The 25,517-nt window shown below is 38.8% G+C and overlaps 2 protein-coding genes across 4 annotated transcripts in view; one reads left to right on the plus strand and one right to left on the minus strand.

The window, feature by feature from the left end:
• The window catches only part of Rabl3 (RAB, member of RAS oncogene family like 3), a 43,518-nt gene extending 29,321 nt beyond the window's left edge, over positions 1-14,197 (minus strand). Inside the window, exons 1-2 of the mRNA XM_042669842.1 lie at positions 14,130-14,197; positions 6,267-6,358 (exon numbers count right to left, since the gene is read on the minus strand). Coding sequence (XP_042525776.1) covers positions 6,267-6,358; positions 14,130-14,175 — 138 coding nt within the window. The 5' untranslated portion in view covers positions 14,176-14,197. The remainder of the gene's footprint in view (positions 1-6,266; positions 6,359-14,129) is intronic.
• Positions 14,198-14,344: 147 nt separating this feature from the next.
• The window catches only part of Gtf2e1 (general transcription factor IIE subunit 1), a 31,271-nt gene continuing 20,098 nt past the window's right edge, over positions 14,345-25,517 (plus strand). Inside the window, exons 1-2 of one of the 3 annotated variants that reach the window (XM_042669657.1) lie at positions 14,345-14,402; positions 19,282-19,753. In XM_042669657.1, the coding sequence (XP_042525591.1) occupies positions 19,306-19,753 (448 nt within the window). In that variant the 5' untranslated portion in view covers positions 14,345-14,402; positions 19,282-19,305. Of the gene's footprint in view, positions 14,466-19,281; positions 19,754-25,517 lie in introns of all 3 variants that reach the window. The other 2 variants (XM_042669645.1, XM_042669655.1) reach the window with 2 other exon arrangements.

The following is a 25,517-nucleotide window of genomic DNA, read 5'->3' on the forward strand; positions in this document are numbered from 1 at the left end:
CTCTACCTCCTGAGTAGATAGAATAATAGGTGTGAGCCACTGGCCACAGGCTCTCAACTAATATTGAGGGAGGAAATCATATAATGTCTACTCCCTAAGCACAGTGAAACTAAGCTGGAAATCAGTGATTAAAAGATAATCAACATTGTCAAATGTTTAGAAACTAAGGAGCAAATGACAAATGAGTTACTGAAGAAATCACAATGGAAATTAGACAGTGTTTTGAACTGAATGACAATGAACAAAATTTCAGGGAACAACTAATGCTGTAATGAGATAGAAAGCTTAGGGCCTCAGCTCTCTGAAAGTAAGCCTTGAAACAAATCAATGAAGCAACTACTCACTTCAAGATGTTAAAAAAAAAAAGGTAACAAATTAAACCCAAAGAGAGGATATTTGAAAGAGGAGAAATGAGTGAAAATTCAAAATGAACATATAATGTGCAGAGTCAACAAAGCCAGAAACTGGTCTTTGATAAACCTCTGACAAGACTGATCAAGAAAGCCAAGGGCTTGGATGTAGTTTAGTGACCATGTATCTAGCATGTATGAAGACTTGGGTTTTACACCAGCCTTATACTTAATAATGAAAAGCTAAAGCTATTTCCTCTAAATTCAGGAATGAGACAAAGATGTCCACTCTCTCCACTTCTCTTCAAGTTAGTATTAGAATGCCTAGTTAGAGCAATAAGATAGATGCAAACATAAGGGGGAGCCAAATAGGGAAAGCTGAAGTAAAACTCTCCCTTTTTGCAGATGATATGGTCTTGTATTTAAAGAACTCCATGGACTCTACTTCCAAGTTACTTGAGCTGATCTGAAACTTTGGCAAAGTAGCAAAGTATAAAATTAACCCTCAAAAATCAATGGCTTTTCTGTATGCCAATAACAAGAGCACGGCTGAAATCAGGAAAGCAACTCTTTTTGTAATAGCCCCACAAAAAATAAAATACTTAGGAGTTAAATAAAGAAGTGAAGGACCTCTATGATGAAAACTTTAAAAACCTGAAAAAGGAAATTAAAGCAGAACTAAGGACGTGGAAAAAACCTCCCATGATCCTGGATTGGGAGGATTAACATCATGAAAATGGTAATACTTCCAAAGGCTATCTAAATTCAATGCAATACCTACCAATATCCCAACCTCATTCTTCAATGAAATAGAAGAAGCAATCCATAAATTCATATGGAATAAAAGATTCTGAATAGCAAAAACAATCCTTAGCAGAAAGAAGGGTGCTGGAGGAATATCAATACCAAATTTCAAACTACTACAAAGCCATAGTAATCAAAAATAGCATGGTACTGGCACAAGAACAGACTTGAGGACCAATGGAATAAGACTGAAGACACAGAAATGAACACAGACCTATAGCCATCTAATCTTCACTAAGGGAGCTAAAAAAGTAGAATGGAAGAAAGACAGCCTCTTCAGTAAATGGTGCTGACAAAATTGGTTATTCACCTGTAGAAAATGAAAGCTAGATCCTTATATATCACTCTCTACCAGAATCAACTCCAAATGGATCAAAGACCTCAAAGTCAAAGCAGACACTCTGAAAACATTACAGAAGGAGTAGGAGAAACTCCAGGGCTCCTTGGCACAGGCTGAAATTTTCTTAATAAAGACCCAGAAACAATAAATCAAGAAATGTTGGACAAATGGGATTGTATGAAACTGCAGTTTCTGCATGGTAAAGGACATGGCTAGCAAGATCAATTGAAAGCCCATGGATTGGGAGAAGAGCTTCACTAGCCATACAACAGACAAGGGTTTCATTTCTAAAATATAATTAGAACTCAAAAAATTAACTTCCCCCACAACAAATCCTCAAAGAAACAACCACCCGATCAATAAGTGAGCTAAAGACTTAAAGAAACTTCTCTGAAGAGGAAATAAGAATGGCCAATAGATACATGAAGAAATGCTCAACTTCTCTAGCCATAAAAGAAATGGAAAACAAAACAACATTGAGATTCCACCTCACCCCAGTCAGAATGGCTATAATCAAGAAATCTAATAACAACAGATGCTGGAGGGGATGTGGCCAGATGGGAACCCTTCTGCTGGTGGAGATGTAAATTTGTTCAACCACTTTGGAAAGCAGTATGGAGGTTCCTCAAAAGACTCCACATAGAGCTCCCCTATGACCCAGCAATACCACTTTTGGGCATTTACCCAAATAATCAAAAACAAGGCTAAAGCTACCAACACAACTATGCTTATTGCAGCATTATTCATCATAGCTAAGATATGGAACCAACCCAGATGCCCCTCAGTAGATGAATGGATCAAGAAAATGTGGTATATATACAATAGAATTCTATGCTTCCCTCAGGAAAAATGACACCGCCCCATTTGTTGGGAAATGGAAAGATTTGGAAAAAATTATATTAAGTGAAGTAAGCCAGACCCAATGAAACATAGGTCCCATGGTTTTCCTTATTTGCAATAACTAGTCTATGTCTAGGATAATGTTACCGGACAAGCAGAAAAGGTCAAAAGCTATGTATACATGACCATCTAAGATGATGTGAAGTAAAATGAACCCCAAGGTAGGGACACAAGAGGTTTTTTTTGTCACTGTTGTTTTTAATGTACTATGTGATTTGTTTGTTTCTTTTGTATGTTCTTCCCCCATAGTATAATCCCCGGTTGTCACTGTATTTGATTCAGTGCCCTGCATCTTATATATACATTTTTCTAATTTGGAGAGGGGAAGGGAAATAAAATGCTGAAATAAGGATACAGATTGAATCATTGTAACAATGAGATGTACAAAACACTATATTGAAAATGAATTTTACAACTTGTGGTGGGGAGGGAGGAGTTTGAGAGGGAAGGGATGGTAGGGGAAAAACAAAGGAGGGGGTAACAATGCTTGATAGGAAATGTACTCATTACCTTATTCATGTAACAGTAACCCTTCTGTACAGTATCTTTACAATACAAACTATATATTTAAAAAAAAGACCTGGGTTTGATCCTTAAATCACAAAAAAATCCCCACAAATTACCCATGCCAGAAATGAAGAATACAAAAGAAATCTGTATAACATTTGTAGTAATAATTTAATTGTTCAATTCTTATTAAATAAGGCAATATGACAGAAAACAATTTCTGATAATTTACTTGAAATGGACAACTTTTTATAAACATAAATCACCAAAACTGATGTAAGATGAAATAATTTTCAATGTCACTTAAAAACTTTCTACCAGAAAACCATAGGTCTAGTTGCTCCTGTAATTGAAATATTTAAGGAATAACACCAATCTCATATAAACTCTTCAAGAGAATACATACTACTTGCCAACTCATTGTACAAGGCTAGAGCAAACCCCATAGCATTACCCCACAAGGAGATTAGAAAAAGAGAAAGTAACACATCAACCATTCTCATGAAAAAAAATTAGCAAACTCAGTCTAGTGATATACAAAAATAACAATGCATCAACCTGGATTTATTTAACTAACATTTATTTAACTACCACAATAACAGAATAAAGCAGAAAAATTATGACTGTTATGAAACATAGTAATAAAAGCTCTCACTTACACAAGCTCTTATTCAAAAGAAGGAAAGTGTTTTGTTTTTTTAGTGGGGGGAACAGTTCTGGGGTTTGAACTCAGCCTAAGATTGCTAGGCAGGGGCTCTACCACTGAGCTATACCTTTAGTCCTTGAAGGGAATTTCTTAAAGCTAATAAAATGTACCTATAAAAAATCCTACAGCTTGGCTGGGGATGTAGTTTAGTGGTACAATGCTTGCTCATCATGCACAAGGCTTTGGGTTTGATCTCCAGTACCCATCTTGAAATCTGGACCTTTGATGAGCTTCCTAGTCAGCAAAAGACACAGCTACTCAGGAGGATGAAATCTGGAGGATTGTAGTTTGAAGTCAACCTTGATTTAAAAAAAAATTCCTTAAAAAAATTCCTCATTACTCCTCCAAAAATAACAGGCAAAAAGCTGAACTCAAGTGTGATTCAAATGGTAGAGTACCAGCTATGTACAAGAAAGCTGAGAGAGTTTGAGTTCAAGCCCTGGAACAGGTTTAAAAAAAAGACAAGCCAGGAACAGTAGCTCATGCCTATAACCCTATCTACTTAGGAGGTTGAGGTCTGAGGATCGTGATTCAAAGCCAGCCAGTGCAGGAGAGTTCATGACACTCATATCTCCGATTAACCACCAAAAAGCCTGAAATGGCATTGTGACTCAATGACTCAAAGTGGCAGAGCACTGGCTTTGAGCACAAAACTCAAGGACAGTGTCCTTGAATTCAAGTTACAGGAACACACACACACCACACACCCACACCCACACCCACACACACACACACACACACACACACACACACACACACACACACAGGCGCGTGCACGTGGTCAAAATTACACCTACTAGGGTAGCAGGAAACCCTTCTGTCAGAGACTTCAGGTAGGGTGGTAGAGAGCAGATAAAAAATGCACAAGAGAAGGAAACCACAAGCTTGTGCTACAATTAAGATGCTGGGGAAATTTAAATTATTTAGATGGCATGGAAACTGAGCTAAGAAATTACAAGGACCCTTGACTTTGCTAGAGTCCTTGAACAACAGAACTAAAAGGTACAGGGATACTTTCACAACACAGCACACAGGCCTTCCACTGGGAGAAGAAACAAATTTTGAAGGGACTTACAAACCATACAAGATACAGTTCTCTAAGGTAGAACAATAAATATGACAAGTAGAATTTCTGCCCTTACCCCCATAAAGAATAGTGCAATCCAAAAGAAACTGTAAAATAAATATGTTAAAAAGAATTTAAATAAAAAAGGAGCATCCATAATAAAAGAGGAGGAAATTTTGAAATTTTGAGATTTTTTTTTTTTGGGGGTCCGGTCGTGGGGCCTGAACTCTGGGCCTGGGCGCTGTCTCTCAGCTCTTCAGCTCAAGGCTAGTGCTGCTCTACCACTTGAGCCACAGCGCCACTTCCGGCTTTTTTCTTTTTGCTTATGTGGTGCTGAGGAATCGAACCCAGGGCCTCATGCATGCAAGGCAAGCACTCTACCACTGAGCCACCTTCCCAGCCCAAATTTTGAAATTTTTTGACATTTGGAAAAGAACCAATAGAATATCTAGGAATTAAAATGTGACTTGAAATGAAAAACTGAGTGGATATATTAAAAATCACATTCTACTCTTAGTCAAGTATCTTAGTTAACTAGCAGACTTGAGTATATTGTCTAGAACACAGCAGGGAAAAGTAAGGAATAGAATGTACTGGAATACAATTGAAAGATATGAAAGGCAGACCTAAAAGAAAGACCAAAGGAAGAGAAGAAAGGAATGAGGGAGATAGATCATCGCTAAACATTTTGAAAAATGGAGACATGAGAAGTACCACAACTTCTGAATATGATGGTGAATGAAAACTATGCTGTATCTAAATGCAGGTTAGCATAACTGTAAGATGTCCTAGGTTAAAACAAAACAAAACAAAAAATGTTTTAAAAGCAGCTGGAGAGGAAAAAAATATATCACAGTACATAATCAGGCAGAAGATTTTTAATCAACAGCAATATAAGTCAGAACCTATGCAATAACAGCTTCAAAAACTAGAAAGAAAATAACTGTCAATCAAGCCACCTTCCATTCCTTCTCTATTTATTCTTACTCAGAAGATCAAAGGTGTGCCAAGAGATGACAGACTTGCCCAGAAATAGCTAGGATTTGCAAATACCAGTAACACTTGGGAAGATGCTCAATCCGGTAGAAACTGCACTTGATTCCAAAATGTGACATGGGACAGACGACCTAGACATGAGACTCCAGAAGCCTGGCTTAGGAACATATTTCTAGTCAAAAGTTGGCAGTCTTTGTGTCACAGGTTTAGACAGAATTATTTAAACAGGTCAATTGAACTCCAATATATAGTCTGTGGAATCCATAAACTGTCCAAGTACTGACTTAGCTTTTAGGAGCTAAGTGATCTTGATCATGTTACTTTATTTTTCTTTCTGACTTAGTTTCTGCACTTATATATCACAGTTCAAAAAAGATTAAATCAACAAAGATATGTAAAATATGTACCCAGCACATAGGAGGGGGGCCTAATAAGTCCCAGTCATCATTATTACTTAATCTTGAGTACAATATAGTAATTTGACCATGGAGTCCCAGTTAGTATAATTAGTTAATCATGACTATAATGCTGTAATTTGATCATGTAGTTTGACTTATCCTTAGTATGATAAAAAATTGCAATAGAAGAGGCACATACTCTGACATCCACTGAGCACCCCACAGTCCATGAGGGATTTCCTAGTACTTGATTTTGACACAGAAGGTGAACTAGTGAAGATTTCCCCACACCTGTAGAAAATAAAAGAACTTTAGTCATAGAAAAGACATGTTAGAATCCATTATGATAAGTGTAAGACTGAGAATATTCAGGAACAGAGATATTTAAAATGTTGTTGTTAGCCAGGCACAAGTGGCTTACACCTGTAAGGTTCTTGAGATTTCATCTCCAAAATAACCAGCAAAACGCCAGACTGAAGGCATTGGTAGAGTGTGAGCTGAGCAAGAAAGCCTAGCAAGCACAAGACCAGTACTGACAAGAAAGAGAGAGACAGAGATACTGTCTTATACCATATCAGTAATATCCACTTTGTTAAATAAAGTGAAGATGATCAAGTGTAGTGATGCTCTTAAATTTAGCATGAGATTTGAGGTCTTGCTAAAGCAAGACAGAATCTTGAGTTCTGACTTTAGAATGTGGAGTTCTCTTTTAGGCAAGTCTGTTATGGGGTTCAAGATTCTGTACTTCTAATGTGAAGCTACTGGACTGGGGCCTAATTTTGAGAACGACTGGGCTTGGGTAATTTCACATGAATGAATCCCCTCCTTTTGGATGACTTGATCTATTCAGTGTACTTTAGAATTACAGAATCTTAACAGATCATGCTGAGGTCCCTTCTGTAACATCATTAGGTTGTACTTGAACACTCAGTGAGAGAACTCACCATCTCATGATTCCTTAGTCAGACATTGCAGTTCTCCCATTCAGTGATTTTATTTATTTATTCACTTACTTAATTGGTGGGAGTAGGGTTTGAACTCAGGGTATCATGCTTGCTAGGAAGGTACTCTAGCACTCAAGCCATGCGACTGGAAATTTTTGCTTTAGTTATTTTTCAAATACGGTCTTGTTTTTGCCTGGGCCATCCTCAATCTAAAACTCTTTTACCTTTGCCTTCCACATAGCAAGGATTATAGATGCAAAGCACCATATCTAGCTTGATATTTGAGATGCAGTCTTGCTAACATTTTGCCTAGGCTAGACTGGAACTACAATCCTATTTTTGCTATCCACATAACTGGGATTACAGACTTGAGCTACTGCACCTGGCTCATATACAGTAAAAAAGCAGCTATCCACTTGGCCTAGAACAATTCTATTCTCTTTTGTATGCCCTGACCCTTTACTCTGAGGCAGTACTATATCTCCTTTAAAATCTCTTGGGCTCAGGCAAATCTAGTTACCAATGCGAACAGGCAGCACTTGGAGATCTAGATGAAAAGGAAAGGGAATGGGAAATCCTCCCATCCCCATATCTATGTGTGGAGTCTCTTCTAATCCTTTTGAGGTTATTTTGGGATTCCATAATGACAAGCCTAATTGGGAATTTTATGAATTGCTAATTGTGTGTCTCTTTGTGTGTATTATTATGTATAAACCTATTAGAGTACTAAAAAAAAATCACTGGACGACCATAAGTAGGGTTTTTCTATAAGGAGACAATCATTGATGATATATTAAAAAAACATATATGGTAGACAATACAAATAATACAAGCCTTTGCTTATACAGCTTGTTCTATCTGGAATATCTTATCCGTCCTCTCCCTCTATCTGGCCATTCCCATTGGTCTGGTGAATTATTCAAGACTGAGCACCATTCTAGTTACATTTTCTGATGCCACACAGATAGAACTAAGAATAGCATCCACCAGGCCTTCACTGTGTCCTGCATATTTTCTTACAGAGCACTTTAAGCACATTATTACTTGCTTGTTCATGGGTTTGATTTACTCTGTTTAAGATCCTTAAGGAGGGGTTGGGAAGGTGGCTCAGTGGTAAGAGTGCTTGCCTTGCATGTATGAGGCCCTGGGTTCAATTCCTCAGAGCCACATAAGCAGAAAAAGCCAGAAAGTGGTGCTGTGGCTCTAATGGTCGAGTGCTAGCCTTGAGCTGAAGAGCTGAGGGACAGCACCCAGGCCCAGAGTTCAAGCCCCACAACCAACCCCCTTCCCCAAAGAAAAAAAGATCCTTAAGGATTGAGGCCAAGTTTTACTCATCTCTTTAACTCTAGTACTCAGCTAAGGACATTTCCCCCCCCCCCCTATTTATACAGTAAATTTGCATAATATTATAGAAGCTTCATAAAAACCTCTTTTTTTTTTTTTGCCAGTCCTGGGGCTTGAACTAAGTGCCTTGGCATTGTCCCTGAGCTTCTGTTGCTCAAGGCTAGCACTCTCCCACTTGAGCCATGGGGCCACTTCCATCTTTTTCTGCTTATGTAGTACTGAGGAGGAATCGAATCCAGGGCTTCATGCATGCTAGGTAAACACTCTACCACTAAGCCACATTCCCAGACATAAAAACTTTTGATATCTCCTCAGTATTTCAGAGTGAATATAACAAGTTACTGTTCTCCTATTATGAGATTTCAAGTATTTTGGAAATATTAAGACACCAAAATCTTATTCTTTACCCTTTTGTTCAAAATTAAAATTATTTTCTTAGTCTATCTTTCCATAAGTAAAATCAATATGTAAAAGAAAAAAAAGCATTTTAAGTTTCTTGAGACATATTGACAAAGGACTTCCATCTGGTTACACTGCTACCAGCCAAACACAGGAGCCCACAGACCTTGTTTCCTCTCAACAGTTGGTTTTTCATTTTCAATGATTTGAGAAGAAAAAAAACCCAAAGTGGTATCTTGCTTTACCCTTACTTTCCCGGTAGAGATATTAAATCATTGTTGCAAACAAATCAATATTCTTTCCTCTCCTACAAATTCTCTTGTTAATTTCCTCAGCCCATTCAGCTACTGGGTTAAGTAGTATATTTATATGACTTTTTTTCCTCCAGTGTTGGTGATCTAACCTAAGGTCTTGCATATGCTTGGCAATACTCTACCTCTGAGCTACATACCCAGTCTTTTTTTTTTTTTTGTCGGTCGTGGGGCTTGAACTCTGGGCCTGGGCGCTGTCCCTCAGCTCTTCAGCTCAAGGCGAGCGCTCTACCACTTGAGCTACAGCGCCACTTCCGGTTTTCTGATGGTTTATTGGAGATAGGAGTCTCACGGTCTCTCTTGCCCGGGCTGGCTTTGAACCGCGACCCTCAGATCTCAGCCTCCTGAGTAGCTAGGATTACAGGCGTGAGCCACCAGCGCCCGGCTACATACCCAGTCTTATATGACCTCATATATTAAAGACATAAACCACCTCATGTAATGAAATCAAACATCTTTCCAGGCTTCCTTTTTATTCTTCTAACTTTTTTACATATAGACATTTAAAGATTTCTAGCTGGTGGCTGGTAGCTAATGCCTGTAATCCTAGCTACTGAGGAGGCTGAGATGTAAGGATCATGGTTCAAAGCCAGCCTGGATAGAAAAGTCAATGAGACTTTTATCTTCAGTAAACTACTCAGAAAAAGTTGGAAGTAGCGCTGTGGCTCAAGTGGTAGAGTGCTGGCCTACAGCACAAATGGCTCAGAGACAGCGTCCAGGTCCTGAGTTCAAGCCCCAGACCAGAAAAAAAACTTCTGAACACTCAAAACTTAAGTTTTTTTTTTCAAACTTAAGTTTTGTCATTGTATTTTCTGCATTACATCTGTTATCTATGGGATAGATTGGTGACTTTTGTGTGTGCATATATTTTAGGCTGCAGGCACATACTCGTTATCAGCCGGACACAAGGCTTCAGCCCCAGTTTTGCCTTAATATGCCAGGTTAAACATCTCTATGCAGTGATATGGTATAACTCTCCATGAATTAACTGGTTTACATGTATTTGCCAAACAGCAAGAAGAGCTGAAGTGCTCAGGAATAGTGGCTATTTGTTTCTTTAAGAATTTGGGAGGCTTTCTTTTCACTTTAGAACTAAATTAGATCAGAAGAATGACCTTGATTTGCTTCAAGGGAAAAAAAATCCAGTATAATCAAATAAATGTCAGATCCAAATATAGCTGTTGGTAATTTGTTAAAGCTCACCCCTAGTCTCTGAAAGAACAAAGAGAAAACAGTATGTGTAAGTTACAGAGACTTTTAGGATCCTTTAATAAGTATTCAAACTACTCTAGAATAAAAAAGAAGCCTCTAAATCTCAAGTCATTCCTTTCTATATTTGTGAAACTCTCAAAATTTCACAGGGGAAACAAGCCTTTATTCAGAAAGAAGTGTTGAAATCTGATTATAAAGGCAAAGTGTATTTTAATCTGTCAGATAGAAACACTGTTAAAAGAAATTGGTAAAACAACGACTGACTTTACACATATAGCCTAACAGTGAATGTGTGACAATATCAATCCCTTTCCTTATGGACTGTGTTCTGTTCTACAGCTGTCTTGTTTCACAACTAGACCTTAATGAGGGGAAAAAAACCTCACTAACTGCCTATTTAGCCACTTTTAATGAAGCAGCTGATTCTCCCAGTTATGTAAATGCACTGACTCTATACCTATAACCCTACCATCTTGTGTAGTATATGTTGAAAAGCAAATTGCTTCCAACAGTATGTAACATGAAGGAACTGTTAGATAATAGAAAACAGAATTTATAGCTAGGTTTCGGTGGCTCCCCTGTAATCCTACTACTCATAAGACAGAGGCTTGGAGGATCAAAGTTTAAAGCCAATCTGAGACTCTATCTTCAATTAGCCAGCAAAAAAGTTAGACTGGAAGCCTGGCTCAAGTGGTGCTAGCTTGAGCAAGAAAACAGGGCAAAAGTGTGAAGTCCTTAGTTCAGGCTTCTGTACCACTGCAGGGGGGAAAAAAAAAACAGAATTGTGTAGTGCTCATATACACCTACAGTCCAAGCTAAAAAAAATACAAAGAAGGATTGACATCTAAGGCCTGTCCTGGGCAAAACCCCCCAAGAGGTGGTAGAGTTCTTTCTTGCTGAGTAAGCACAGGCTTTGAATTCAAAACTCTAGTGCTGTTCCCTCTTCTTCCATCATAAAAATGGAATTATAGAAGAGATAATATATATACTTTACTTATCCTGAAGAATTGCTATCTTGGTGACTCAGCGATCCTCTTGCTGAGTCCTTTTTGGATACCATTATTTTCTCCATCTGTTACACTAAATAATTTTATTAAATTGACTTCAGTATTACTTCAAGTTACATGACAGTAAAAAGATAGTTGACAAGCCAGTTGCAGTAGCTCAAGCCTGTAATCCTAGCTACTTGGGAGGTGGAAATAGGGGATAGTGGTTCCATGCTGGCACAAGCAAAAGAAGTTTGAAAGATTCCATCTTAACTAATGTCTGTGTGTGGTGGTGTGTGCTTGCTATCCCAGCTATGGGAGAATCACCATGACTGGGAACATAGGTACACTCTAGTAACCCAGAGAAGCACAAGTAGGAAGATTGCAGCTCAGACTGGTCTGGGCATATGTGAGACCCTACCTTAAACCCAATGGAAAAAGGGGCTGGAGGTGGTTACAGTGCTTGCCTACATGTAGGCCCAGAGTTCAATCTCAAGTATTGCCAAAGAAAAAAAGAAAAAAGAAATGAAGTTGACATACATTGGGATTGTGTTAATAGATTTACAAAATCTGAAACTTATTTTTGCAGTATTTTTTTCTGGTCCTGAAACTTGAACTCAGAGCCTGTTCACCTGTGTTTGTGCTTTTTGCTCAAGAATAGCACTCTATCACTTGAGCCACAGCTCCATTTCTAGCTTTTTGGTGGTTAATTGGAGATAAGAGTCTCATGGACTTTCCTGCCAAGGCTGGCTTCAAACTGTGACCCTCAAATCCCAGTCTCCTGAGTAGCCAGGATTACAGTTGAGAGCCACCAGTGCACAGCTGCAGTACAGGATTTTGAACTTGTTAGACAGGCACTCAAGTCCCATTTGCTTGGGTTAATTTTGAGATAGGTTCTGTTACTTTTTGCTTGAGCCAGCCTAGACCAATCCTCCTATATAGGCTTCCCACCATAGTTGGAAAGACAGGCACATACCACTACTTTTTTTTTTTTTTCTGTTAAGATGCAGTCTTCTCAACTTTTTTTTTGTCCCAGCTGGAATCCTCCCAATCTTTACTTACCATATAGTTGGGATAAGCATACACCACCAAATTCAGCTACTAGTTGAGAAGGGGTCTCATGAACTTTTTTCCCTTTTCCCTTTTCTTTTTGCTGGTCCTGGGGCTTGAACTTAGGGCTAGGGTGCTGTCCCTGAGCCTCTTTGTGCTCAAGGCTAGTGATCTACCACTTGAGCCAAAGTGCCACTTCCAGATTTTTCTGAATAGTTTATTAGATGTAAGAGTCTCACAGACTTTTCCTGCTGGTGTTGGTTTCCTGCTGGTGAGGATTTGATATCAAATCCTCAGATATCAGACTTCTGAGAAGTCAGGATTACAGATGTGAGACACCTGTATTCAGCTCCTTTTTAAAAAAAAATATTTAAAAACTGTTAGAAAAGGGTTCCAGTTCAATATGCCAATTTATGAGTATGAGGCATTTTGATCAGTGTCATCCCTTTCATTATTATCATCCTCATCTCTCCCAACCACACCCATCCCCTCAAATTACCTAGTTCCATTTTCACATATGTACACTGAATGTAATGACTGTATTTGCCACTATTCACATCTCCATTTGTCTTTTCCCCTTTCTTACTCCCCTCCCCTCAGACAAAGCATAGTTCTGTTTCCTAGTACTCATTTTGTTGACCTGTCAGTTAATCAAAGGAGTTCACCATGGAGATCAGTTTGTGTATATAACCATATGACCCTCTATCATGAAGTTTTGCCTGAGCTGGCTTCAAACCCCCATCCGTCCTCACGATGGATCCTCTCAGCCTCCTGAGCTAGTAACTAGGATTACAGGCATGAGCCACCAGTTCTGGGCTCCAAAAGGTAATTTTCTCAGAAGACTATTAAATAATGTTGTCTGTAAATATTTTGTAATGCCGTTAATCTGGCAACTTAATATTACTGACTTCACTCTTCAACCACAATTACGTATTTACTATAGCGCTAGTTTTCAAGCTCTGTGTGTGTGTGTGTGTGTGTGTCCATTTTCTCTACCTGTAAATATCATCATTAGCACAATGTCTGTTTACAGCCCACTGAAAAGGTCAGCTCCAGAGAAGCACACTTACAAAATGCACGGTTAGCATTTACTCAAGTTCTTAAGCAGAGTTGGACTAGAGTTTATCGTGGAAAAGAGAAAGGAAAAGAGAAAGGAAAGAGGGCATTCAGATTTCAACTGTTGTTCGAAAAATGTCCAAAGTGTCAAAAAAGGTTCTAACACTAGGTTAAATTGCACCGAGTCTTTAATCTGAATTTCACCATTCCCCAAACCTAGCACATACAAAGTTTTCAACGGATTATGCCAGAGCCAGGAAATCGAGGATAGTTAAGAGTAAAGCTTCGTACAGCTTAGTATTTTAAGCCCATGGACTCTGGGTTCAAGCCAGTTCTGCGATTAGAAAACTTGACAGCGTCATTGTCAATCTTGTCTGTCATTGTTAGTGCACAGCTGACGAAATGAACAAGATCTGAGGCACGGTCCTACTACCTTCTGAGTGCCCACTACTACACCCAAAACCTGCACACTTCTTCTTCTTTTTAATGAAGGAATTAACAATACACCTTTGGCCCGAAAGTTAACGTGGGAACACGCGATGGCGGGGAAGAGCCCGGACGGCGCGCCCCCGCTCGCGCGATCCTGCTGCCGCCCGGTCCAAAGGAGCAAAGGCCTCTGGGAAATGTAGTTTTAAGACCCTGGGAGAAACTTCAGCCACGGACTGAAGAGACAGGAAGATGGAGGTAAGGCAACACGGAATTAGGAGTACTGAAAAACTGTAAAGTGTCAGGAGGCCCAGAGGTGGGTTAAGCCGCTCACCTGAGTCTCCCAACACCAGTACCTTCACCCGATCCAGGGACGCCATCTTGCCACTGTCTCCCCGGGGGTTAAGACCTCTTCCGGGATTCTAGGCCAATCAGAACGGGGTATAGGGGGCAGCGCCTTTATTTCATTGGCTATTCATGTCGTGACTAAGTTGATTGATGGACCCGCGGTTCTGATTGGCCGTTCTAGTTAAAGGGAGCGGGCGGTTTTCTCGACTAGTCGCAGACATTTGGCGTTTTCTTTGTCGCACAGGTGGCGTGGACTCTTGTAAGCCGGTAGTTGGGGGTGCCCAGGGGCAGCCGTAGTGGGAGTGAACGTGGACTCGCTTCGGTAAACCTTTATTCCCTGTACCTTGTTTCCAGTGTCCGGGCCCGGCATCGTATTTCATGTTTGTCCCGGTCCACTCTCTTCACTGAACTCTTCCCCCTTCTCTCCGGCCAGCTTTTGGCCGTGGTCCTCTTCTTGGTCTTCCAAAGAACCCTTGACCTCGGCGCGGCCCATGTGCGACCTCCGGTAGGACAGGCCGGGCTGCGCCGAGTGTGGCCCGGGACACACCTGGGAGCGTCTGAGGGAGAGCGGGATGGCGGGGTGCCGAGGCGGGAGGACCGAGCCCTCCTGAGCGCAGCCGCGCGTGGCGGGCAGCTGGGTGCGGGGGGCCCGCGTTCCTGGGTGCCGCATTATGTGTGATGGCGGGGAGTGTGCCCCCAGAAGACAGCTCCGGAGAAACCGCAGAGAGCTGTCCCGCACCCGAGTTCTAGAACGGAAACCACTGTCTATATAAAGTAATCCAAGCGGGAGCACCTCCCTTCTCCTTTCATTCCCCACCCTGCAATCAGAGGCTTAATGAAAGAAGTTAAAAATTCGACCCAGTCACATCTCTGCTTAACGCTGGAGACTAAGTTGGCTTAACAGCTGTCTTTTTCTATTGTGAAAGCAAGTGTAGGTGAAGTGGATGGTGGGCAAGTCGGGAGGATGGGCGTGTTGGAAGAACACGTGTCTAGGAAATTGTTTTGTGAAGTACTTTTCTAGCTGTGCTAGATACTGGAAATTCCGTGATGAAATTGATTTTCTGGTCTTAGGCATACTTATAGAGAAAGTACAAAATGGGAAGGAGCTATAGGGACCTGTGAAAGGAGATAATTCTGTGCAACTTAGGGAGAATGGCCTCTGTGGAAATGTCACCAGACTTAGAGGGATGGCTATTTGTACTTAGCTTTGGGGGCTCAGGGAGCACGTGTTGCTCATACGATTGCAAGTATGAGTGTGGCTGCATATGAGACTTAACAAGATTAAATGCAAGTATTTCCAGCTTTGTCTAGCCCTGTGCCTGGAGCACAGTGGTCCTTAAATGTTTCTGTGATATGATATGGGTGTGTGTGTGTGTGTGTGTGCACAGTGGTCCTTAAATGTTTCTGTGATATGATATGGGTGTGTGTGTGTGTGTGTGTGTGTGTGTGTGTGTGTGCACAGTGGTCCTTAAATGTTTCTGTGATATGATATGGGTGTGTGTGTGTGTGTGTGTGTGTGTGTGTGTGTGTGTGTGTGTCTTGTCTTGAAAGGATCATAGATGAGGCTGGAATGACTGCCCTAGTAAGTTAAAAAGGAAATCCCCTTAAGCACACTCGGAAGCCTCCAGAGACCCAGCAGAGCTCCTTCCTTGTCTAAAAGAATCCATCCTCTGGTATTCAGCTTCAGGTTTTTATTTTTAAGTGAGAACACGGGCTCACTTTTTTTCCCACAGATATTTCCAGTTTTCAAAAGAAGTTCTAAGTGGAATTGTATGTGAAATATCTTGATTTTTAAATGTGACAACTCAGAAAATGTTCAAAACACTCAGGATGAGTGTGTATAGGCTGCGGTTTTAGACCTCCGAACTAAATAACAAGAAATTCAGATACCAAGTAGGGTGATTTAGTATGTGTTGGGAAGAGGAGTAGTGGTGGAGAGACTGCAGTGGTGAGTAAGGTGGATTTCAAAATACAGAGATTTTGAACAAGGTAGCCCAGTTTGACATTCTTGAACTCTAGTTTCATCTGATCACTCCTGGTGGGCATTAAAGGAGTAAGGCATGATATTTTCTCAAGGACAAACTTCTAGAAGGGAATTCCTCCTTTTGAGGTCTTACCTATTTGTCTTGGCAGTACTTTACCTGGTATCAATGGTTCAAAATAAGTGTTTAAGATTTTTCCTGGTGTCCAATATATTGGTATTATTATTATTATTATTTTGTCGGTCGTGGGGTTTGAGCTTTGAGCCTGAGCGCTGTCCCTAAGTTCTTCACCTCAAGGCAAGGGCTCTACTGCTTGAGCCACAGAGCCACTTCTGGTTTTCTGGTGATTTATTGGAGATAAGAGTCTCATGAACTTTCCTGCACACTGGCTTTGAACCATGATCCTCAGATATCAGCCTCCTCAGTAGCTAGGATTACAGGTGTGAGCCACTGGTGCCCGGCTCAATATATTATTTTTGTTTCTGTGATGTTTCATTCATCATGTCCTCTTCCTTTTTTCTTTTTTTCTTATAATACTTCTGTAGTGCCTCTCCCTACATCTGAGGCCAGTCCTCATGTTTCTATGAAGAATAGATTTTTTTTTTTTTGAGACATGGTCTCATTGTGTAGCCCAAACTGGTCTGGAACTCATAATCTTCCTGCTGGCATTACAGGAATGTACCACTATGCCCAATTTACAAGATCACTTTATTTTTCTTCCTAATTCTTTTTAAAAAATTAAATATATTTTTATTGTTATTATAAAGGTGATATACAGAAGGGTTACTGTTTGATTAGTCAGATAATGAGCACAATTTTTTTGGGGCATTGTTACCCCTTCATATGACCAGAGGCACAGAAATAATGTGCCTTTGTGTTCCTTCCCTAAGAGTATCCCCCTTTGGTCATTCTGTGTGGCAAGATCTCTTTTATAAGGAGATTTTACTATGAATGCCAACCTTGGAAGTAGAACATTTTATGTTAATTATCTCATTTAATTCATACTTCAACTGTATGAGGAAGGCAATTGTTGGTTAAGAATCTGGGGCTAAGGGTTTTCTGAATCAACAGGCTAAGAAATAAAACTGGAATTCAAATCTCCATACTGTTGGATTGCAGACTCTCATGCCATTCCTTGCTGTAATCTTCAGGGTTCCCAAAGATGTTTCAAGCAAAAGAAATAGTTTGAGTAATAGGTGGTACAGAGACCTCCGTGCAGGATATGCAGTGATATGATATATAAAGCCAGGGGTCCAGATTGTTCCAAGCTTTTAAAATCAGTGCCATGTCTAATCTGGCCCATCAGTGGAAGCAACCCTTCTGCAAATGGGACTTTAAATTCTAAAGATGCTGCCCAGATGATTCTAGTTGAGAACTATTAGTCTGGTGCATGGAAAGTTATGGGGCAGGGACCCATAGAAGAAAATAGAAATAGTAGGAAATACTAGAAAAACAGGTTATGTTGAAATTATTTGTCCTACTTTGGTCTTTTGGATGTTTCTAAAACCATGTGTTAAACCTGCCATTTTGGACATGTAAAGCAATAACAAAAAACCTGAAACTAGATTTAAGAACAGTGTATCAATCAAACTGGAAATGAGAGTAAAATGTGTCCGGTACTATGCTGTGATGTTATTTTGGTATAAACCTAAGGCATCATTAAGCCTTGAGGTGACAGGAAAGCTCTAGGACCAATAGTTCAAATTTAGGTGCTATTTTTTTCCATATATAGCTATATAGACATATAGATATGCACAGAGAGATGGGTATGCATGAGTATTTACAGTATCAAAAGCATTTTAACAGTATATTTTTATTATAACTGGCTTTCCTTTTAGTTTTCCTTTATTATAAATGGAGCTTATCCACCTCCCCTCCATATAGGTATGTACATTGGCTATTTAGAATATAAAACCATAAGGGTCATAAAGTCTGCTAGGAGCTAGATGGTTCAAGCCTATAATACTAGCTATTTGGGAGACATATCAGATGTCACAGTTCAAAGCCACTCCCAGCATAAAAATTTGCAACAGTCCATCTCAATCAATACAGTGACCCAGGGAAGCACAAGTAGGAAGATCAAAGCCCTGGCCAGTCTTGGTGTAAAATAAGATCCTACTTCAAAACTAATTATGCAAAAGGGGACTGGAGGCATGTCTTACATGGCAGAGTGCCTGCCTAGCAAGCAGGAATTGTTGAGTTCAGTCCCTAGTACTGCTAAAAAAAATTTTTATAGGGTTGATTTCAAGCAAAAGCTTTAGTTGAAACTAGTATTAATAACTGAATATGATTCCTCATTTTAAATAGCTCAGTAGAATATCAGACATTTTCCTATCTAGTCTTTGTGATAGCCTGGTTATTTAAAATTGGTAACATTAAATTGATGGGGAAGCTGCCCTTGTTAACAAGATTTTTGTAAGCACTTTACTTAAATTCTTATCAACACCCACGTTCTCTTTCTTAGAGAATAAAATATGACTTGAATTAGTTTGATGGATTTGATTAGGCTCACAGAGCTACTAAAGCATAGGCTGCCTAATTCCAGAGCCCATGGTTTTAACAGTCACATGTAAGTCTTAACAATCACCTGCTAATTTGAACTTTGAGAGGATAACTTTCTGGACCAGAACATGGAAATTAGATACAAAAGCAGTCTGGATCTAAGTGTTAATTTCTTGTAAAGTAAGGATATTTTGGGGGTCAGATATCCAAAGGTTTTTGTCATGATTTTGTTGTGAATGCCTGACTATATAAAACATCCTGAAATCTTGGTACAAAATTTTTACTTAAGTAAAAATACAGTACTTCAAGGGTATGTTAACTGAGGGGCTTCCCAGCATTCATAGAGATGGTGAGCATCTCACAGAATTTTTGTGTTTCTATTTCTGAAATAAAGTGGTCTTGATATAATATATCATTGTGAATAATAGTTTTTTAGAATCAAGAACTCTGTTGATCATGAAGGTTACATTTAAGAAATATGTCAAGCTTTTTAGGTGAAAAAATTTTTATACAAGTCCTTTAAAGCAACATTTGAGTACCTTTGTGGTACTTTTAAGAACAGTGGTAACTACGCTATCAATAATAGGCAGACTATTATAGATTTAAAATAATTACCATGTCCTCGAATTTATGATCTGTCTCTCTCTAATTCAGTATAGTTGAAGCTTGCTACAAAAGATGGCAGATCCAGATGTTCTCACCGAAGTTCCAGCAGCATTGAAGAGGTTAGCCAAGTATGTGATCCGGGGGTTTTATGGCATTGAACATGTGTTGGCCTTGGACATCTTGATCAGGAATCCCTGCGTGAAAGAGGAAGATATGCTGGAGCTGCTCAAGTTTGATCGGAAGCAACTTCGATCTGTTTTGAATAACTTAAAGGGAGACAAGTTCATCAAATGCAGAATGAGGGTAGAGACTGCTGCAGATGGCAAAACCACTCGCCATAACTACTACTTTATCAATTATCGTACTCTTGTTAATGTTGTTAAGTACAAATTGGACCACATGAGAAGGAGGATTGAAACTGATGAGAGAGATTCCACCAACCGGGCTTCCTTTAAATGTCCTGTCTGTAGTAGTACTTTTACAGACTTAGAAGCTAATCAGCTCTTTGATCCTATGACAGGTGAGCCTTAAATAGTTTGTACATCAAGTGAAATAATTTTGTACCTGTTTTCTTAAATTGACGCACCTAAATTTTAAGGCAGTCATGTACATTATGAACATGAATGGCTTAGTAATGGTGAATGAGTATACAGCAGTCAGTCTGGCTGTCATCTACTTTCAGAAGTTTTTGCATAGTCTGTCCCACACAGAGAATATACTCATCCCTGAGGAATTTTTCATCCTCACTGTCCAGCCTCTGCTTACCACCTTTACCCATATTTCATATTTCTGCTGCAGCCTAATCTGAATGATTGGCTTGTCTACCACTTTGAGGTTATACTGACAACTTTACTTTTGTTGTTGTTGGCCGTGGGGCTTAAACCCTGGGCCTCAGCGCTGTCCCTCAGTTCTTCAGCTCAAGACTAGCACTCTACCACTTGAACCACAGTGCCACTTCCAGTTTTCTGGTGGTTTATTGGAGATAAGAGTGTTACAGAGTTTCCTGCCCTGGCTGGGTTTGAACCATGATCATCAGCTCTCAGCCTCCTGAGTAGCTAGGATTACAGGTGTGAGCCACCGACACCCAGCTTGACAACTTTACTTTTGACTTGTTGTGTCCGCAAATATTTGAGCACCTACTCACTCTAATCACTGCTAGATAATTATACTGTATTTAAATGCTTAGTGGAAGTATAAAATGTTATCAAGACTGCCTACCTCAGGCTATGCATGGCATTGTATTCCTATATTTCTGGCTTTGAGGGGAATAAAGGTAAGACAATCACTATTGAGGCCAGTACAAGCAAAAATGTTAGGGAGATCCTGCCTCAAAAATCAAGATGAGCATAGTAGTACACATCTCTGATTCCACCTGTACAGTGGGCAGATGAGATGTAGGAGGATCACAGTCTGAAGTGAGTGTAGGCAAAATGTAAAAACCTTATCTGGAAAATAAACTAAAGCAAAAAAGACTGGAAGTGTGGCTCAAATGATAGGGTGCCTGAGTTCAAATCTTAGTACTACAAAAAAGTAAAAGAGAGAGCATGAGTACTGTGGATTTGGGAAAGGCCTACAGAAGTTCAGTTGGAACCAAGATCTAAAGCTTATAAGTTAGCCTGATAAAAGAAGGGGAGTTCTTTACAAGTTAACAAAAGGGCATTTAGTGTCTCTCAACCATTCATGAATGGAAGAGAACTGGCAACAACATATACACTTTGTCTTAAGTGAGGCAAAGAAAGACTTTCATTGACATAATTGACAAAACATGTATTTTCCAAAAATACATTATATCTGACATGAAAAACTTTAAAGTATGGGTTATATGGTTATTTTGCCTTACTATTTTTAATTTAGTAAAGTTTTACTATTCAGTAGATCATTGGATATTTCTTTAAGGACAACATTGCTGATTAGTTGATACTGGCTTTTGTTTGCTTGTCAATTCTGGTAAGTTTTGTTTTGTTTTGTTTTGTTTTGCTATGAATGCCTTAATAATCCACCACCACATCCCTCCCCCCCAATGTCTTTATGTTCTCCTTAGAAATCTTTGTCTTTTTCTTCTGTTCTGTTCCACTCAGTTTTCATCTCTTTTCATAATGAAGAAAATAAGAAATATTTTCTGTATGTTTCAGGGGAAGAGGGAACTTTTTTTGTTAATCTTAGGCACTGTCTGAACAGATTGCAGTTTTCATTCTACTCTTGGTCTTCTACAAACCCATCCTATTTCCTAGTTGCTTATTGGGGATTGATACTATTTCTGGCCTTTTTTTTTTTTTTGGTCAGGTGATGGGGATAAAAGATGACTTTCTATCTCCATTTCTCTCTAACAGTTCAGATTTATCTTAACCACTAGGGAACATTTAGAAGTTAGATTTGAAACCTAGACTTTATACTGTTGGCTCGGATCGAAAGTTCTTAACTCAAGTGTAGGGCTGCTCTCTGTCAGTGGACAAAGAGAAGTGATGCTTAGATAACCTTCTGAGGAGCACCTAGAAATTCTGGGCTCAAGGTTGAGCTCAGTTATTGTTTTTATCAGCATTAATTCACAAATACAGGCCAATGATCTTACTTTATTAAATAGCTTTTTCCTGCTATTTTTTTTCTCCTTTTCTTAAAAGTATAGATTCTCTCCATATTTGCCATTCTCCTTAGCAATCTTTGGTATCCCTTTCTTTGACAAAATGTGTAACTCTTGATAAGTATAGCTCCTTTATTTTATTAAAATGGAAGTAATAAATACCCTGACCTTTACCACCAATCCCTGGTTTTAGAACCCTAATAATCAGGCAAACTGTTATAGGTTTAGTTCCTTAAATATGGGGGATTCATACAGTCAAAACAAAGATAACATGATATGAACTCCCTCACATCATAAATGCATGTTTTAGGTTTAGTAGGCTTTCTAACTAGTTAAATAGACTTCATATTTCTATTTTAGCAGTCTCAGCCATGGGTGATATAGTTAATGGCACTTGTAAGTTCATATCTTGTTCTCTTTTTAGATGCTAAGCTTAGATGACATGAAAATAGCCTTGTGTTTTCCACTTTTAATCTTAAAATTATGCAATCATAATGTCAGGGAGAATTTAAAGAGAAGAAAAACACCCACAAAACACCAGACTTTTCATATTAGCTGTAGTTGTAATGGTAGCTTAGAATATTTGTCATCTCTTGTTTCCTTAGCATACCAAACTCCAGTTTCTTTTTAATGTTCAAAATATCTGGGAGCTGCCAGGCGCCAGTGGCTCACGTGAGCCTGTAATCGTAGCTACTCAGAAGGCTGAGATCTAAGGATCAGGGTTCAGACTAGTTCAGATAGGAACATTGGTGAGACTCTTATCTCCAAATTAACCACCAGAAAACTAGAAGTGGCGCTGTGGCTCGCTCAAGTGGTAGAGAGCGCTTGACTTGAGCTGAAGAGCTCAGGGACAGTGCACAAGCCCAGAGTTCAAGAACCGTGACCGAAAAAAAAATATATGGGAGCAATAGAGTCTTAATTCAGGGCTTTGTATTTTCTAGGCTGGCCTGAAACTGATCCTCTTCAGTGTTAGCCTCCAGAGTAGATACTAGTGCGCAGCTCAAAAATAAATAGATCTGATCGTAATAGATTGGATTCCATTCCCCTGTTTTCCTGCCCACACTTTCAAACACTTTGATAAATCTATTTTTTTCTGTTATAGATAAGATCCTTTGGATCCTTTATATATATATATTATGTATATAACATATATATATATATAATATTTTATTACTGTTTCTTAGTAGTAGGAATGTTGCCAAAAGAATATAGTTTTATAGCTTCTATATATGCATATGTACCATGTAGTTTTATTGTGGGCAAATTAAAATTGTGGTTTGATGAAAATAGTTTGGCAGCCTCTCTGTCAGATCCTATTGTAAGTAAACTTTGAGGAAAGGGATAGTTGAAGTTTTTTTAAAATAAGTATTTAATAAAATCTTATAATAACTTATAGATTATGTAGTTAACTTATCAAATGATGTATGTGTGGATGTGAGTTTGGAGGATCTTACAAAGTAATCACATGAATCTAGAGGTATATAGATTGGCTGTAGCCCTTAGAGTGATGTTAGAAAGACTACAACAACCTTCAAGAGGGTTCTCTTTGTGTGGCTCATTTGAAAAGACTTAGAGACAATAGGTTTTAGGATTCACATAAAGAAGTTAAATAGCTCAACCAAGTCAATAATAACTTAAATGTCACTGTGAATAGACGGCTGCTATTGATGAGTTTTGAGCTACTTGCTCATGTAATCTTGGTGTTGAAACTAGTAAGGGCCTATATTTGTTTAGTTTTCCTTGGTATTTAAAGCAAGCTACTCTTAATACTTAAGGCAGGAGATGTAAGCAGAGTTTTCAGTTTCTGAAATGCTAAAAAGCGAGGACAGACAAAAGCAATATAGCATTTATGTGCTTAATTGCTGAGTTCCCAGTCTTCGGAATCTAGGATTGCTTAATTAAACAGGTATACTAGAAATCTCAGAGGTATGGATTTGGGAGGGTGGTAGAGGTAATTATTAGAATAAGTTAAAAGAATATGTAAAAACAAGTTATAGAAAGATAGTAAGGAACAAGGATCTTTCCTCATCTGCTCCTTTATCTCCCTAACTTTTACTTGAGGCTTGATTGCTTTTGATCTTGAGAATTTGAGAGCTGTGTCCTTTTAAACTTTTGTGGATTTTTAAAATGCTGACATTAAGTGTTTATTGTGAAGAGTTGCTTTTTAGTTTTGATTCTGGCAAATAATATTTTCTTTCAAATATTCATATCAATACCACAGACTTTTTGCCTGCCCACTGCATGCTGGGATTTGATTTGATTTAAGCCTAATTTAGAAATTTGTTGCTAGCATCCATGTACTATATTTCAATTTGTCATTATTTTCCCTTGCCCCCAGGCATAGTACATTTTTCTTCTTTATAATGAGTTCCAGAATCTAGGAATAATGTGTGGTTAGACCAAATCTAGGAAAGTCCATTTGAAAGAAGACAGAAGCCAATTTTATTGATAAATTGAATTTGGGGTATAAAGTTGGATTATATATATCATTAATACACATATGAGATCTTGTGACATTTCTAAAAACAACCACTTTATCTCTGACTTTCTACATGTTCAAATGTTTTTGCAGTATTGTATGTTCTACCTTGAATTATTTTATTAAAAGATAATTTTTCAAACTTTTTATTATAAGTAAAATAATTATGTGAAATATATAACTATATAGCTGTCATATATTTGGTAGAAAAAGCAATTCTTTTTTCCACATACTTCTCCTTGTCTAATTAAACAGAAGGCATTTGCTTGATGAAAATTAACTTTGAAAATTGGAATAAAAGGTGACTTTTTGAAACCAGCATTGATTTAACATTTTAATATATATCCCTCTAAACATTTTCAGTTATAAAACTTCTAACAAAGGATTTCAAACAAAGATTTCAAAGCTTTAAAAAATTAGCTAGTAGCCAGTGATTCTTTTAAAAACCACATCAGGCCGTATCACCTTGTTTATCTTCAGAATTCCAAAACTTTCTCCACTCATTCTGAAAAGTAGGATTTCGAGTTTATAAAGGATTTAATCTATTCCCCCTACCCTACCTTGCCTTCAAGTCTGGGAGACTTTCTACCCCTTGCTCCCATGTCCACAGCTAAGAAATAGGCAGTGTACCCTGCCAGCATCGAGCATGTTTTCACTTGAATTGCCTTTGTGCATGCGCTTTCTCCTTGCTCAAATATCTACATGGCTAGCTTCTTTTTTACTTTTTTGAAGTCTCTGCTCATAGATGTGTGAGATACCTCCCTGGAATGTCCTGCTTAATGGAACACTACCCCTTTTCTTTCATCCTCCTGTTTCTTTATCTTCCTCTGCTTTTTTTCCTACAATTTTTTTTTTATCAATACTTGATATTTCATTTAGTTGCTTATTTGTTTTGACTGGGCCCTAGGATACAAGGAGGGAGAACCTCAAAGAGGCAGCTCCAGGAGGCTGTTGTTAGGGAAGCTCAGGGAGTTAGAAACCTTTTAGGACATTTTGGGGTGAGGGTTTTGCAGCAGCAATTTGATCCTCCCCATTCCTTGGCCAGCCTTGAGGTCATGGGCTGCAACCTGACTAGCACTTCAGTACTGCAGCACTGAGCTCTGTCAAAGCAGTTTGACTTCTTTTGATTGCTTTTTGTGGGGACCAGCAGGAGGAAAATAACTGAATAATATTCCAGTTACAACTAATACCTTTGGCAGATCTTTGACAACAAATTATGGGCATTAG

This window comes from Dipodomys spectabilis, unplaced genomic scaffold (genome assembly GCF_019054845.1).
Source record: "Dipodomys spectabilis isolate Male_0828 unplaced genomic scaffold, ASM1905484v1 ptg000017l, whole genome shotgun sequence".
Classification (NCBI taxonomy): Eukaryota; Metazoa; Chordata; class Mammalia; order Rodentia; family Heteromyidae; genus Dipodomys; species Dipodomys spectabilis.